The sequence below is a fragment of the Marmota marmota genome, unplaced genomic scaffold (genome assembly GCF_001458135.2).
Source record: "Marmota marmota marmota unplaced genomic scaffold, marMar, whole genome shotgun sequence".
Lineage (NCBI taxonomy): Eukaryota > Metazoa > Chordata > Mammalia > Rodentia > Sciuridae > Marmota > Marmota marmota.
The window spans coordinates 30,087,971-30,104,608 of record NW_026000016.1 but is presented as its reverse complement, the minus strand read 5'-3'; the positions used below and the strand labels follow the sequence as shown (position 1 = coordinate 30,104,608).

At 32.3% G+C, this 16,638-nt stretch overlaps 1 protein-coding gene across 3 annotated transcripts in view; it reads right to left on the bottom strand.

The window, feature by feature from the left end:
- Gpatch2 (G-patch domain containing 2) overlaps window positions 1-16,638 on the bottom strand; it is a 170,770-nt gene that overhangs the window by 59,263 nt on the left and 94,869 nt on the right. For all 3 annotated transcript variants that reach the window (XR_007349777.1, XM_015483640.2, XM_048809353.1), the window contains exon 6: window positions 9,103-9,170. Coding sequence is in view for 2 of the 3 variants with exons in the window: in XM_015483640.2 (XP_015339126.1) it covers window positions 9,103-9,170 (68 nt within the window). In the remaining variant the exon portion in view is untranslated. The remainder of the gene's footprint in view (window positions 1-9,102; window positions 9,171-16,638) is intronic.

The following is a 16,638-nucleotide window of genomic DNA, read 5'->3' as shown; positions in this document are numbered from 1 at the left end:
GATTTATCACTGATATACAGGAATGCCTTTGATTTATGCGTGTTGATTTTATATCCTGCCACTTTGCTGAATTCATTTATTAGCTCTAATAGTTTCTTTGTAGACCCTTTTGGGTCTGCTAGGTATAGAATCATGTCACCTGCAAATAGTGATAATTTGAGTTCTTCTTTTCCTATTTTTATGCCTTTAATTTCTTTCGTCTGTCTAATTGCTCTGGCCAGTGTTACTATACAGTATTTTAAAAAATTATTACAATGTTGTTACTTTATTAAAATGATCACATTTTTATAATTATGATACTTTTTAAGGCTTCCCAATATCTATCCAGAACACATTATCCACCTTTAAAAACAGAACTCCATTTCCAACATGTGTGCAGCAAAGTTGTCTTTTTCTGTTGTTTTTTTATGTGGTGCTGAGGTTGAACCCAGTGCCTTGCATATGGCGAGCACTCTACCACTGAGCCTCAACCACAGCCCCAATTGGGTTAATTTTTTTTTTAAATATTTTTTTTAGTTGTCAATGGACCTTTATTTTATTTATTGACATGTGTTGCTGAGAATCAAACCCAGTGCCTCATACATGGTAGGCAAGCACTCTGCCACTGAGCCACAACCCCATCCCCAAGTTGGGTTAATTTTGACATAATCACAAATGTATAGAATATAATTTTAGTATCCAGTGTTCCTTCTATTCCTTTTCTCTTCCCTCCTCCTCCCCGTATTCTACAGGTTATTTGTTTATTTATTTATGTATTTAGTGCTTTATAGATATGCATCAAGGTGGAATTCACTGTGGTATATTAATTAATATATGTACATAGTATAATTTTATCAATTTCATTCTGCATTTCCTCCCTTTTCCTGTCCTTCTCCCCACCCCCAACCCACATCCTCTATACCACTGTTCTCCCTTCTATTTTCATGGGGTCCCACTGCCCCCCCCCCCTACTTATTTTGCTGGATCTTCCACATATGAGACAAAACATTTGACCCTTAGCATGATATTATCCAGTTCCATCCATTTACCAGCAAATGTCATATCTTTGCTATTGTGAATCACACTGTTATAAACACAGGTGTGCCTGTATCACTATAGTATATTGATGTTAGTTCTTTTGGACAAATAGCAAGGAGTGCAATAGCTGGGTTATATGGTGGTTCTATTCCTAATCTTCTGTGGAATCCCCATACTGCTTTCCAAAGTGATTTTACTAATTTGTACTCCACGTGTGTATCCTTTCCCCAACATTCTCACTAGTATTTATTATTTGTATTCTTGATGACTGACATTCTAATTGGAGTGAGATGAAACTTCAATAAAACATTGTTTTGATTTGCATTTCCGTGATCTCCAGGGATATTGAATATTTTTCATACATTTATTTGCCATTTACATTTTTTATTTTGAGAAGTGTCTGTTTATTTATTTTGCTCAATATTGATTGTTTTTTTTTTTTTTAACTTGAGTATATATTTTGGGTATTAAATCTCCTGTTGGAGGAGCAGCTGTCAAAGATTTACTCTTTCTGTAGGCTCTTTATTCATGCTCTTGTTTCCTTGGCTATGCTGAAGCTTTTGAATTTGATACTGTTCCACTTATGATTTGAGGTTTTATCTTGAGCTTTAGGTGCCAGTACATTGGAGAGTTCAGCAGTTGCAAGCTTCTAGCAGTTGCAAGGCTTATGGTCTATTTCCCAGGTCTTTGATCCACTTTGATTTAACTTGTGTACAGGTTAGGTGATATTTAGTATGTGAGTCTGTCTCTGTATCTTCTATTCTGTCCCACTGGTTTTCATGTCTGTTTTGGTGCCTATATTTGTTATTCTGTAGCAAAATTTGAGATCAGGTAGTGTGATGCTTCTATTATCAGTCTTCCTGCTCATAATTGCTTTGGCTATTCTGGATCTTTTATTTTTCCAAATGAATTTTAGGACTATTTTTTTCTAATTCTGTGAAGAATGTCATTGTTTTATTTTTCTTTTGAATGGGAATTACTTGAATTTGTATAACGTTTTTGGTAATATGGCCATTTTGACAATATTAATTCTGCCTATCCAAGAACATGGAAGGTCTTTCTATCTTCTTTCCCTTCTGCAGTTTTTTTCTATTGTTTTCATTGTAGAAGTATTTTTAACTCCTTGGTTAGATTTCTTTTTGAAGTAATTGTGAATGGAATTGTTTTCCTGGTTTCGTCCTCAGCAGATTCATTACTGCAGTACAGGAAAGCCAGTGATTTATGAATGTTGACCTTGTATCCTGCTACTTTGCTGAATTTGTTTATCTGCTCTAGAGGTCTTCTGGCAGAGGTTTTTGTGTCTTCTACATATAGGATCAGCAAACAGAGATAATTTGAATTTTTCTTTTTTTACCTGTATCCCTTTAATTTCCTTATTTTACCTGATTCCTTTGGCTAGAGTTTCAAGAACTATATTGAATAAGAGTGATGAGAGTGGACATCCTTTCCTTGTTCTTGATTTCATTTTTCTCTATTTAGTATATTTGCTTTGGGCTTGGTACATATAGCCTTTAAGTTCCTTTCTTCCGTTGTTTCTCCAGTGTTTTTAGCATGAAGGTGTGCTGGATTTTGTCAAAGGCCTTTTCTGTATCTCTTTTGAGTTGATCATATGATTCTTGTACTTAATTCTACTTATGTGGTGAATTACATTTATTGATTTGCATGTGTTGAACGAAACTTGTATCCCTAGAATGAAACCCACTTGATCGTGGTGTACTACCTTCTTGATATGTTTTTGAATGCAAGTCACTCACATTTTATTAGGGATTGTTGTATCAATGTTCGTCAGGGATATTAGTCTGTAGTTTTCTTTTCTTAGTAAGTCTTTGTTTGGTTTTGGTATCAGGATAATACTAGCTTCATATAATTTGGTAGTGTTCCCTCCCTTTCTATATCATAGAATAATTTGAAGAAAACTGTTAGTTTTTCTTTAAAGGTTTAATAGAATTTAACTGAACAAGTTTTTCTTTAAAGGTCTAGTAGAATTTAACTGAGAATCGATCTGGTCCTCTGCTTTCCTTTGTCGGAAGGCTTTTAATTGCTAATCCAATCTCATTGTTTGATACTAGTCTGTTTAGGTTTTGTGTATCTTCCTAGTTAATTTGGGAAGATCACATGTGTCTATAAATTTGTTGATGTTTTCTAGATTTTTCAATTTATTGAAATATAAATTTTCAATATCTTTTCTAATGGCCTTCTGGATTTCAGAAGTGTCTGTGGTGATATCTACTTTTTCATCTCTAATTTTGTTAATTTGATCTTTCTCTTTCTTTTGGTTAGTTTGTCTAGGTATTTATTAATCTTGTTTATCTTTTCAAAGAGCCAAGTCTTTGTTCCACTGATTCCTTGTATTTTTTCCTATTGTTAATTTCATTAATTTTGACTCTATTTTTAGTTATTTCCTGTTTTGTAATATTGTGGTACTAGTTTGTTCTTCCTTTTCTAGGGCCTTGAGGTACAGATTATTATTAGATTATTTATTTGGCATTTTTCTGTTATTTATTTTTTTAAAGTTTTTAAAATGTAAATGAACATAATACCTTTATTTTATTTATTTTTATATGGTGTTGAGGGTCGAACCCAGTGCCTTACACGTGCTCGGCAAGCGCCTTATCACTGAGCCACAATCCCAACCCATTTTTCTGTTATTTAAATGTAGACAATCAATGTTATAACCTTTTCCCTTAAAACTGCCTTCATACTGTGCCAGATAAATTGATATGTTCTACCTCTATTCTCATTATTTCTAAGGATTTTTAAAATTTCTTCTCTCTTCTATAATCCATTTCTCATTTAAAAGAGTATTGCTCCATCTTCCTGTATTAATATGATTTCTATAATTTTTCTTGCTGTTTATGTCTAATTTTATTCCATTTTTATCTGACAAGATGCACAGGGATTTATTTATTTATTTTTTGTATTCACAAAGACTTACATTGTGACTTACAGTTTACTTTTAAAAACTTTCCATGAGTTGCCAAGAAGAAAGTTATATATATATATTTTGCATTGTTCACCTTATCAGTCTTTGCATTGTTCACCTTATCAGTTCACCTTATATTCAGTCTGTGGATATCTTTGCTTGTGAGATGAGTGTCTTGCAAACAGCATATACTTCGATATTATTTTTTAACCCATTCTGCCAATCTATGAATTTTGGGATAACTAGGGAGTTGAGACCATTTATATTCAGTGATTATGGATAGATTTGTTATTTCCTGCCATGTTGATTTATTTGCTATATTTTATATGGTGTTAATTTTCATTTAGCTGCTTTTCTGGAGAGCTTCATCCACTTATATGCTTGGGGGTTTGTTTCTCAGTTCTTTTATGTATAGTGTATCATTAAGTATTTTTTGTAGTGCTGGCTTAGTGATCATAAATTCTTAATTCATAAGTTTATCCTTATCATGGAAAGTTTTTTAATTTATCAATTTTGAAAGAGAGCATTGCTGGATATAGCAATTGTGGCTGGCAATTGTTTTCTTTCAAAAAATGGAATATCTCATTCTAGGCTCTCCTTGATTTTAGGATCTGAGTTGATTAGTCAGAAGTAGGATTATTAGTTTATCTGTAATGTAACCTGATATTTTTGTAGAAGTTTTTAACATTGTTTCCTTATTTTCTATGTTAGGTGGTTTTTATTGTGATGTATCTTGGAGAGGTTTTCTTTTGATTTTGTCTATTTGGAGTTCTATATTCATCCTCCTATAGGTGATGTCCATCTCATTTCTAAGGAAGGTCAGGAAAATGTTCTGCTATTATTTCAATGAAAATAGTTTTAATGCCTGTATCTCTGTGTTCTCTTCTAATCTGATGACTCTCAAAAATATGGCATCTTGATTTGCCAGAGTTCTTGTTGATTCTGCTCATGGTCTTTTCTCCCCCTACTGTATACTGAATATCGAAGTTCATGTGCCCTATCTTCAAAACCTGAAGTTCTGTCTTTGAGGCTTTAAAACCTGTTTTCCATGTAATATAATCTGTTTGTAGACTTTTAATTTGATTCATTGTGTCTTTTATTTCTAAGAGTTCTCATTAGTTTCTTTTCTTCACCTCTATTTCTTTGTTGAAATGGTCTTTTACCTCCTGGATTTGCTCTCTTAAGTTCATTCCTTAGATCTTTTAGCTCACTGAACATTTTATTAATCATTTTTATATTCTTTCTCTGAAATTTCACCCTCTTCCTTATCTATGGGTTCCTTTGTTGGGACACTGTAAATTTGGGTGGAAAGTAGAGACTTGTTTGCTTCTTTCCTCATGTTTTCAGAGGTCTTGGACTTCTGCATCCGTTGAAATGAATTCCTCTTCCTCTTTTAGGCATGCATCCTTTGGTGTGTAGTTATCTTTTTGTTCTTGAGACTTCTCTCTGTTTTTGCAGTATGAGTAGAAAGATGTTCAGGAGTGGAACCTGAGGTTCTCCTTAACTGCTGTGACCTGGTTATTTGTTGGAGATTTATGCTTCCCATATTCTATGTGCTAAAGTATTATTCAAGCTTGAGTGGGGTAGTTTGTGCATGAAGTAAGGTTTGCTTAAACTTGGCTGAATTGTGAGGAGCAGCAGGATCTCTACCCTGTGAACTTTAGTATCCCATCAGTTCCTAGCACCTCTGAGGAAATGGGTGAGGAAGAAATAGAAATAATGGTAGCTACCAATTTACAGTCTTAAAAATAAATGTCCAGTGTCTACTATGACATCTGTTACACTAATTGCCACCTGAACAGGGACAATGGGGTCAACATTTAACATCAGCACCAACAATATAATGGGAATTATTATAAAATATCACTATATAGAAACTACCCAAACTTTTATTGCCCTGTTCCATTCTTCTCATATTTTGAGCTGAAAGCTTTTGGTAAGGTGAGCTTTTTCATATCAAATACTATGCTGGGTATTGTTCTACTAACTCTAAAACATCCTTTACCCATTTCAGGAGGTTGTGAGTTTTGACTGGTCATTTCTAGACTGCTTCATACCAGTCTTTGGTAACTGTGGGATTAGCCATCTAACCATATGAATCAAGAACTAAAAACTTTTAAAGGTTTGTGAGACTGCAGTATATTTTGCCATATTTATTAAAATCTATTTTAAGAATAAAATTTTAACAAGTGAAATTATTTTATTTATGCCTATAGGGAATTTTACAAAGCAAGACAGATACTGCCTTAGAGGAACATCAACAGAATAAAAATAGAAGCCATTGATTTACTAATAAATTAAAAGTTTGAAAATATTGGGGAGTTTAATGACTATTTCTCTCCATTCTTACAGGTTCTTTGTTACATGCCCAAAGGTAATCTTTAGTAAAGTTTAAATAAAACCACACTTAACCATTGTATTCCCCTATACTGTTATGCAGGCATCAAGAAGGAGTGTCTTGAAGACAACTAGTTCACAGAACACTAGAAATGAGATCATTTGTGATCTGGATTACCATTCTAAGTAGAATATGTCTTATCTCTTTTGATTATTGCTCATTATCACATAGAAATGATGTAAAATGATAAAAAGAAATTGAAAAATAAATATTTTCAAGCAACTCAGAATATGTAGAATAAAGGGACATAACAAGATATGACATGAAGTCATGGAGCTTATGATCCTTAATTTAACTGAGTTGTAACAGAAAAATACAGAGCTGGTTTTGAGTTCTTTATCACTTAGTAGTCATATGACACATAACAGTGGCAGAGCTATTTCAAATTTTGGTTTTCTCATATTCAAAGCAGGGTCCATACCCATCCCCACTTACTTTGCAGTACTTATGGGAATATAGAATGAAATTACCTCTACTTGAAAGAATTAGTAATATAACTATATTAAGGATCATTCTTTCATAATACTCATCGTGGCTTTCCTGACATATCCACAGAAAATATATCTGGAAAACAACAAAAAGTACTCCTATGCCTCCCCACCTCAATAAAATAAAAATCAACTTGTAATCCCATCATTTAGAGATGATCACTTTTATTACTAATTTCTTGTGGGGTCTATCCTGTAACTTCTGTGAGTTAGTTAGAAGCAAGTTATTTAACCTTTCTGAGCCTTAAGTTCTCAGGCAGTGAATTAGACAGCCTCTACGATCCATTCTAGCTCTAGTACTTGCTTCTTCTATCACTTGCATTCAACAAATATTTAGCTGGTTCCTTCCAGCGCTGGCCAGCAGAACTTGATCATCCTAACCTGAGAGCCTGTGATTTGATATGTAAGACAGTGTGCTGTATATTGTGTAACTCAAAGTAGAACAAGAGAGTCTCCTTGCCAAGTTCACTGGAACAAAGCATGTTTATTATAATTATATTCCAGAGAATAATGTGATCAATACTATAATTGAGTTAAAATAAAAACCCCAAGGAAGAATATACAAGGCATAGAGAATTACTAGCCCAAATTAAATTTTGGAGAAAACACCAAAGATTCCTTCTTCAAGGAGGTCATGGCAGATACTATTAATATCTCCCCCGATGCCCTGGAACTGCCTACTTCCAAATTTCTGAATAGGTTAATAAACTTAATCATTGTATTTAAACCATTATTTTTAGAATATCCTGTGACTTTTTCCTGAAAGCACTCTATAAACAGTTATCTTTACCATTTTTTAATTCAAATTGCCTGAAATTGTTATATCTTCACAAATTTTTATGAAGACATCTAAAATTTTGTAACACAAATTTAAACATTTGCAAAGAATTTAATCTTCTATCAATTATATATTGATTTTTTAAATAAAACCACCATGCCATTCTTAAATATATACAGTGGAATCTAATAATCACTGTAATTTGATATCTATAATCATGATCACACTTTTTTTAAAGCTGAAAATTCTACTTGGTTAATTTTTCTCCTTACATATGTATTTCCAATTCTGTCCTAAAATATACTTGTATGTGCGCACGTGCGTACACATATATTTTAGCAGGGGGTACAGACAGTTTAACCCAGGGACGCTTAACCACTGAACCATGTCCTTTTCATTTTTTGAGACAGGGCCTGGCTGGGTTGCTTAGAGCCTCTTTAAGTTGCTGAGGCTGGCTTTGAATTTGTGTCTCTTGTCTTAGCACTCAAGTCATTAGGATTAGAGGCGTGCATTAGCATGGCCAGTTATCTTAATACATTTTTATGCTCTAAACCCTTTTATTAGTTACCCTATCAAACTCTTCTGCAACAAAAATTATGTGTATACAAAAACACACATATTTTTAAATTTCTTTGACTAGATCAATTCAGTTAAAAAACTTATTTCAAAATTTGGATGGATCAGTTGGTCAATGACAATAACAATTATGGGTAGATCATAACAGTTATTTAAGGTCTGAAACAAACATCAACCATATTTAATTATTAAGCAAGCATAATTAAATTTTGCAATATTAAAACTAAAAAACTAAAATTATTAGAAAGTTACCATGTGTTCTTTCCAAAATTAGTTCATGTATACTGATTAATATTATATTTAACATCAATTCTATTCATATTTTTTATAGATCTGAGTACTAAGAAACCCTATTCATACAAACTGACCCAATAATCTCTTCCTTTTGTATTGCCTTAAAAAATTATTTCAAATTTTTTTTTTCAATGCTGGGGATGAAAACCAGGAACTCACACATGGCAAATGCTTTACCACTGAGCCCCAGCCCCAGATACATTTTCTTTTTGTTTCTAAATCAAAATATATTCTGGTATCTTTAGACCTCTGGACCATTATAGTAGGCAGGTTCAAAGAGTAAAGAAGTAAGGGAAAAACCAGTTACTTATTCTTTCATCTCAGTAGTTGAGGGGTTTGATGCTACTCAGTGTCATGAAAATTCAAATGTTTTCAGATAGTGCATATATTTCAATAATGCATAAATTTCAAACTCTATCACAAATAAAATATTTAAAAATATTTAAATTTTGTCATGGATTTCATTTAAATTGTGCTTACACTATTGTCATTGGTATATGATTATTTACTCTTTTTAAAGATAGACACAAATTAAGCCACATTTACTGGGAATAGCTGCCAATTCCCCCCCCCCCCCCAAATAAGTAGAACAGTCCAACTAGGTTTTGTAAATACAATGAATACTCACTCATGGTGATGAGAATCTGGGGAAAAGTGAACCATCCTCTTGTTACTGACCGGATTAGGTGTGGGTACCTGAAGGGAGATTTAAAAAAAAACAAACAAAAATAAATTAGTCTCAGGTTGGGTTGTAAAAAGACAGTGTACAATAGGGACAAATCCATTTGAGAGTATCACTCTGAAAAGGAGAATATGACATTAATTTCTTTGATTAAGACAAAATGGTATGTAAGAAAAGTATAATTTAATTCATGTGAGAATTTTTTGTTTGATTTTTGGTTATTGTAGTTCCTCTGCTCAAATTTTAAAAGTGTATTTATAACAGTATAAACATCCTTTGTAAGAAACAGACCAGTGCTAAGTGTAGTGGTGCATATCTGTAATTCAAGTGGCTGGGAAGGCTGAGACAGGAGGATCACAAATTCAGACTCAGCAAGGCTCTAAGCAACTTAGTGAGACCTTGTCTCAAAATAAAGAAAAGAAAATGGGCTGGGAATGTAATTCAGTGGTAAAGAGCCCTGGGTTGAATTTCCAGTATACACATACAAACAAAAAGAGAGTGAGTGAGAGCAGGAGAGAGAAAGGGACTAGTGACTGTTTCTAAATACTGTCAAACTGGGCATACATTTGATTATATATCAACAAAGAGATCAGTGTTGAGCAATTATTTTCAAGGACCAGTGCTTTTGTAGGTGTATATAATGTACACATTTAAATGCACACAAAAACTTAGATCAAGAAAGTAATGAGTAGTCTTTTTTATAATTTTCTCACAGTTAGAAATCATATGTGTTTACATAGAACAAAATGTACTTTTACCTAGAAGAATAACATTTTACTCCTTTGTTTCTAAATAAAATTGGAGACCTAATAAAGAAAATATTAAATGTTTTCTTGATGATGTCAGGTACTCCCATTTTTAAAGAATTTCACAACTTTCCCAACTTACAGAGGTTCTCAAATGGCACAAAAAAACAGGACTATGCATGAATAAATGTGACAAGTCATACACTTGCAGCAAAAGATTTTAAATTATGCTCCACAAAGAGAAACAAAGATAACTTTTTCATTATCACAGTGTCATTTACATAGAAGAGAATTTTCAAAAAGGCATAATGAGGTGGTAGAGTACCTCCAAAACACACTAATAATTTTTAAAAATGTATTTTTTCTTATATTGCTTGGGTAACAAGGATACCAACATATACTCTGAAATTCCAATGCAAATATTGCAAATGTACACAGAGGATAACATGAATAAACCTATAGTTGGAGCACTACAGGTAAACATGTGGCTCAACTCCAGGACCACAGCCTGCGTTCATTTCAGAATGCAGTTTTCATGCTATTCCACTGGGTATCCCTGGAATACAGTAATCCATTTTCTACACTGTGGCTATGAGAAAAGCCGACTGTGCCTATGTCATGCTTTGTTAGAGGTTCATGATCACATTATCTCATGGTGGACCTGACACTTTTATTCAGTTTACAGTATGTTCTATGTACAGGCAACTTATTTCCTTTGCCAGGGCTGCTGACAACCTTTTCCACACTATATTAATCTTGTTTACTGACTTTATCTTGGTACAAATATCAGAAAACTGAACTTTTTATCTCAGAGAAAAAATAAACAACGTGTTGACAGAAGCAGAAGCTATTTTCAGGACTAAAATTGCTTGTTTACCTGAAGCTATACTTATGGAAAAATGTTTAAAGTCTTGCTCTGGCTTGAAATACATAATCTGAAATTTAATAAATGAAGAAATTTCACATACACCCATGTGATAAATTGCCTGATGAAAACAATGCAACTGAATACAATAAAATAGAATTTATAACTAATTTATACTATAATACAAATGTAAGCTTTCAATCTAGTCAGAAATAATCATAGTGTGTATTTTTCAGAAATTGTACATATGTATAAAAAACTATAAGCTCAATTCAATTGCAGCAAATAACTCACAAAAGATTTATAATATCAAATGCAGCTATTTAAATGACTTTACATATTCACCTAGTAATGGCCTTAAAAAATAAAAGTGAGTATCCTTTATTGTTATTTCAAGTAAACTTATGTTACTTTTAAATGTATATAAAAATAGACATAGTTTAGAATTTTTTTTAAATAAATAAAGCTACATTGATATGTAGATATGATGATCCTTGGAAGGTCATTGTCACTGGTCTGAAGCAGGAGTAAAGTGTTATTATGATAGGAATCTTTTCCTACCTTCAACCCCTAGATACCACTACCTGAAATGTAAGAATCATATCTTTAATACGGAATTCAGCTGGTGGAAAGTAGTGTAATACTGAAGTTTGAGTAGATTTCAAACTAATATGTTAAGCACGATTATTAGTAGAATACTGCAAAGAATTATTAAGCTTCAAGAAAGAAAGAATTGTAAAAGTTATAATTGTCTCATCATGAATTCAGAACAGACAATCATCTTTATAAAAATAACAAGAAGCAGTTTTCAAAATGAGATCAAATTATTAATTTCTACCAAAAAAGTATGGAAATTGTTTTTTTCTCTAAAATATGTACCTTCTAGTAATTACAAGATGTCTTAGAAAGAAATCACAAATTTAAGAATATCATAGCACTTTAAACTAATAAAATATTCACATAGTCATGTTTATTAGTATCAAAATTATTCCATAAGATTAGATAGGGAACAACTATTCTGTTCTTTAGGAGAATCTGGATCTCCATAAACCAATTCTTGTTATTGATAAAATTATGGAGATAATTATTCATGTTATTGATCAATATTCAGTGATTGTAATCTTAGACATATTATATATCTTGAATTCTTATGATTAATCTTCTAAATATTCCTACACCAATAATGAATAAATCCTAAGATGAATTTTTTTTTTCATTACTGATGCTTATTACACAAATTAAAAAAAAAAACAACTCTTAAAACCAAAAATAGATGGTTTCTAGGTAATATAACTTATGTTATAATGCTAACAGATCGTGAACTCAGAGAAACTTTCTTGTTATTTACAATTAAGTCATAAACCTCAGAAAACAGGAATGTGGTAATGAGATATGAAAACTCAGCAACAGTTTTAAAAACTCCACAATCAATAGATAAGGTCAATAAGTACCAATATATCAGAAATCCAGCTAAATAACATCAATGGGGAAACATGTATTCTTTTAATTTATTAGACACATTAAAGCATTTTTTTTCATTTTATCACTTACAAAACACCAATTTTATTATTTCCCTCGAAAGACAGTTGAAACTGTCTTTTATATCTCATTTTCATCTTGTCATTATAAAACCCTGCAACTTCCACAATTACATAGTTGAACAAATCACTTCCTATGCTAGTTGAGAAAGAACAGTATTCTAAGATTAATATTGAGGTTGTTCAATTGTGGGTGCTATCTTACTTATATTTTCAATGATTAAGATTCCTTTCATAAATTAATGAAGTTTTATGTCTTCACAAAAGTAAAGGGATTGTCATCCTTTCTTCTCTCCTTCCAATATAGTCATTTCCCTTCAACTTTGTTCTGATTTTCAGCTATATATATTTTTTCAACTATATTTTATTTGCCTTCCAAATGCTATTGTGCTTCAGTGCCCACACTGACAAACACTTATGGTGGCAGGCTGCCATTCAAAAGAAGGCTTTTCAATTTTATGCAGACTGGTCAATCAAATCTACACAGCCTCCAGGCTGTAGGGAGACATGGCCTGAGCCTCCCTGCCAGTTCGTCAAGACGCAGAAGTTTCCTGCTTCTCTTAGGACAATTATTAATTTGACTCCTTTGAAGAAAGAACCAAGGCTTTAAGTTTAGCAGGCTCTGCATAAAGGCCTCCAGAACATTCAACAAATGTGTCACTCAAATATATGTGACAGATATTAAGGAAAACAACTCAACTAAAATAAGTTTAAAAATATGACTTTAAACCCTGGGGATGGAAAGGGGGAGGGTAAATAAATAGAAGAAAACAGATTTTAGTTGGTAGTTGATAAATTTATCTTTATTTTTAAAAAGCCAGGAAAATACTATTCTAAATGTTTTTCAGTAATTAATTTTAATAGCTATTTAAATGAATAATTCAATGTTTATCTTTTACTTCCTACAGAAGAATAAAGGAACATTCTCCAAGAGCATTTCAAGTGAGGGCACCTGTGTATTTATGGTGTCGTACTAAAAGTCCTATTACAAGATAGCTGAGGGAATTAATACAACATATATTTCATTGTGTTATCTGTTCTCATAATATTACAGAATACATAGCATAAATTGAAAACTATAAGATTAAAGGTAAAAAAAAGATTTGGAGGAATAAGTAGGAAAAACAAGCACCTTGTTAATATGGGAATCCCTTGCTCCAATCCATCTTACCATCTTGCCAAATTTAACTTTCTAAATTGTTGCATTTTTCATGTCAACTTTCTCATTCTAGAGCCGTTCCATTTACATCCACCAAAAGTAAAATGAAAACTAATGAGAAATGAATTAAAGACTCTCCTATTCCTGACCTTTTCTAACGTGATCTAATACTTTATACAGCCACTGATTGCTCCTTGTTCTAAACTCAATATGATGGCTTACTTGATACAATTCAACAAATATTTACCAAAACTTACTGTATATAGAATATTATGCTTAAAGTTACTATATAATAAGCAGTATATGGTTCTGATTCAGCTGGGTGATTTCATACTATTAAACAGAACCAATCTATTTGAATGTCTTGATAAAAGTCTTGAGCTATAGAACCTTCTAATTCAAATTTTTCTGTTGTGCTGCTTCTTAAGAATATAAATATCAGTAAATAATTCGTATGAAAATTCTTATTTTACAGAGTGGACCAGGAAAACCAACTTCACTGGCAAAAGAAGAAAAAAAGAAACCAAAGAAAAATGCTTACAGAATGCATAATGTATGCCAGACACTAGGAGAACAACACTAAGTCCTTATCAACCAGGAGTTACAGTGTTGATGTCCTCCTAGCAGAAATATTCAGGAAGGAAGATGATCCATTTCTGAGGACAATCTAGAATTTCAAAATTACTGTACTAAATAACTACATTTATACAATGTAACTTTTTTTTTAACTAAGAAAAAGGTCTTAAAAGTTGAGAATCTTATAAAACCTAAGAAGAGTACAAAAAGATATATCAGGTTCTCTATCATAAACCATATCTTTAAAAATACCAACGTTTACAAATAATCTTGCTCTTATCAGCAGAACTAATGTTAATATAACTTTTAGGGAAAACTTTTTATCAGGATCTATGTAGCATCTACTATTCATAGCCTTCATGTTATCGCAAATGTATTATAATGGATACAGTAACAGAGTGGGTAAATGTGATGATTTTTTTCCTGGTAGTCAAGATTAAGGACTCTACATTGTTGTGTTATACTTTTAATATACAGCTTTCAATCCTTCTTAGAGAACTTAAGCATGAACAAATTAACAAAAAATATGATAATGATCACAGCATATATATCAAGAATTAGAGTAATGGGTCGGGTGCAGTGGCGCATGCCTGAAATCCCACCAGCTCTAGAGGCTGAGGCAGGAAGATCCAGAGTTCACATCTAGCCTCAGCAACTTAGCTAGGCCCTAAGCAACTCAGTAAGACCCTGTCTCTAAATAAACTACAGAATAGGGCTGAGAACGTGGCTCAATGGTTGAGTGGTTGAGTGCCCCTGAGTAATGGAAATATTAATATTAATATTAATGTTGTCATTATGACAATAACACACATATGCTTCAGAGCTCTTGCAAACAAGGTGCCTAGAGTCAAAAGATATTATTCTCAAATCATAGATGAAGAGATTTACACTGAGTGAGGGCACATGCCTAAGACTACCCAGCCTGAATAGTTAGATGTGAATCTAAGTTACCACTTAGTACTTTTTCTCCTATAGGGAGACAATACACAAAATCAAGTATTTTCTGTCTCTGGGGATTTACCCTAGGAGATGGAAACTTGAATCTAGACTGTACTCTTGGAAAATATTCAGCATACATTCAAGAACACTGTGGCTCTTGCCTATAACCTCTGGGTAGCAAAGGGCTATCATCAATATGAGATAAGAGGGATGTAGCAGCTCCAATTAGGCTGGCCAACACATGTTATGGACAGAATAACAAGAATAACAAACGGCTTCATTACTAATCACTATAGCAACAGAACATTTAAAAATTATACTAGAGGGGAGTAAACACTCCAGAATGAGAGAGTTTGAAGAAACTTGGGGAAAATTAGAGAGCTTTGACAAATTTTTTCCCTTTCAAACAGATATCAATCTAAATGTGAGATTACACCCTTAAATCAGAAAGGTTTTTTAAAGAATAATAATAAAAAAAAAATCACAGGAAATAAACCACAGAGAAGCACAAGGCTTTCCTTTCAATTGAGGATTAGCCCTCCTAGCAGGAACCAGGACATGTGTCACAGAGAAGATACTAACCCTGTAGCTGCCAGCATCACAGTAAGTCATGAAAGAAGAAACAGACTTCACATATTATTTTGAAGTACATTGGTACATTTTAAAGAAAACACAGATATTTCCCTAAGAATTGTCAAAATGGAAATTATATTAAATGGATAAATGATTAGAAATTTATATATACAATTACATTTATAAGTTTACAATGGCTATTTTTTTGAACTAAAACTAAACAATTGTAATTATAAAATCTTCACTATAGACTACTGTTTCTCCAACTTAAAATGCAGTCAGCATTAATAATTGAGAATTTAGAATTATTGGTCTGTTAGAATATTAATACTTCTAATTATTAAGTGCATAAATTCTCTTTTCTGGTATCTACTACTAATGGATGATCTAAATGCTTTAATAGAAAAGATTAATCCCTACATAATTAAAAAACAAATACAGCAACAACTTTTTTTTTCATACTGTTTCATGATACTAATTATTTTTTGAGGAAGAAACTAAAAATTAACCAGTTCAGAATGATACTCAACAGGGAGAAAGAGAGAATTTCACTTTGCTGTCCAGTTTTAGTAGCAAGCTGTGAGTGGCCTCTACTGGCTGACCAAAGGTTTCCTAAATTTCTCATTTATGAAGCTTGCAATACTATGGGCTTCAAGAAAATAAGGGTATAGTAATACATGTTCATGTAAAACCCCTTGTGCATAAAGCCTGACTTTTATAAGAGTAAATGTCAAAGTGATAAACAAAATGTATATAGATGGCATATCAAACTTCAAAATTTCATCCCTCTGCAACGTGATTAAACCCAGAATCTGTACATCCTCTAAAAATTCTAATTTATATACCATAATATTCTAAGTGTGGATTTTCTTATTCAAATCATATCAAAACAATTTATAATTACATTTAAAAATAAGTATTTTGTTGGGATTCATTTAACACACACACACATACACACACACACACACCCTTTCTCAAAATTAAGTATAAGTTGAGGCTTGGCAAACTTACTTTATTGGCAAATACAAATAAAAAATTAAAACTCTTTGAATTTTTGATTTTAAAAAAGTCATTAATATTTTATGT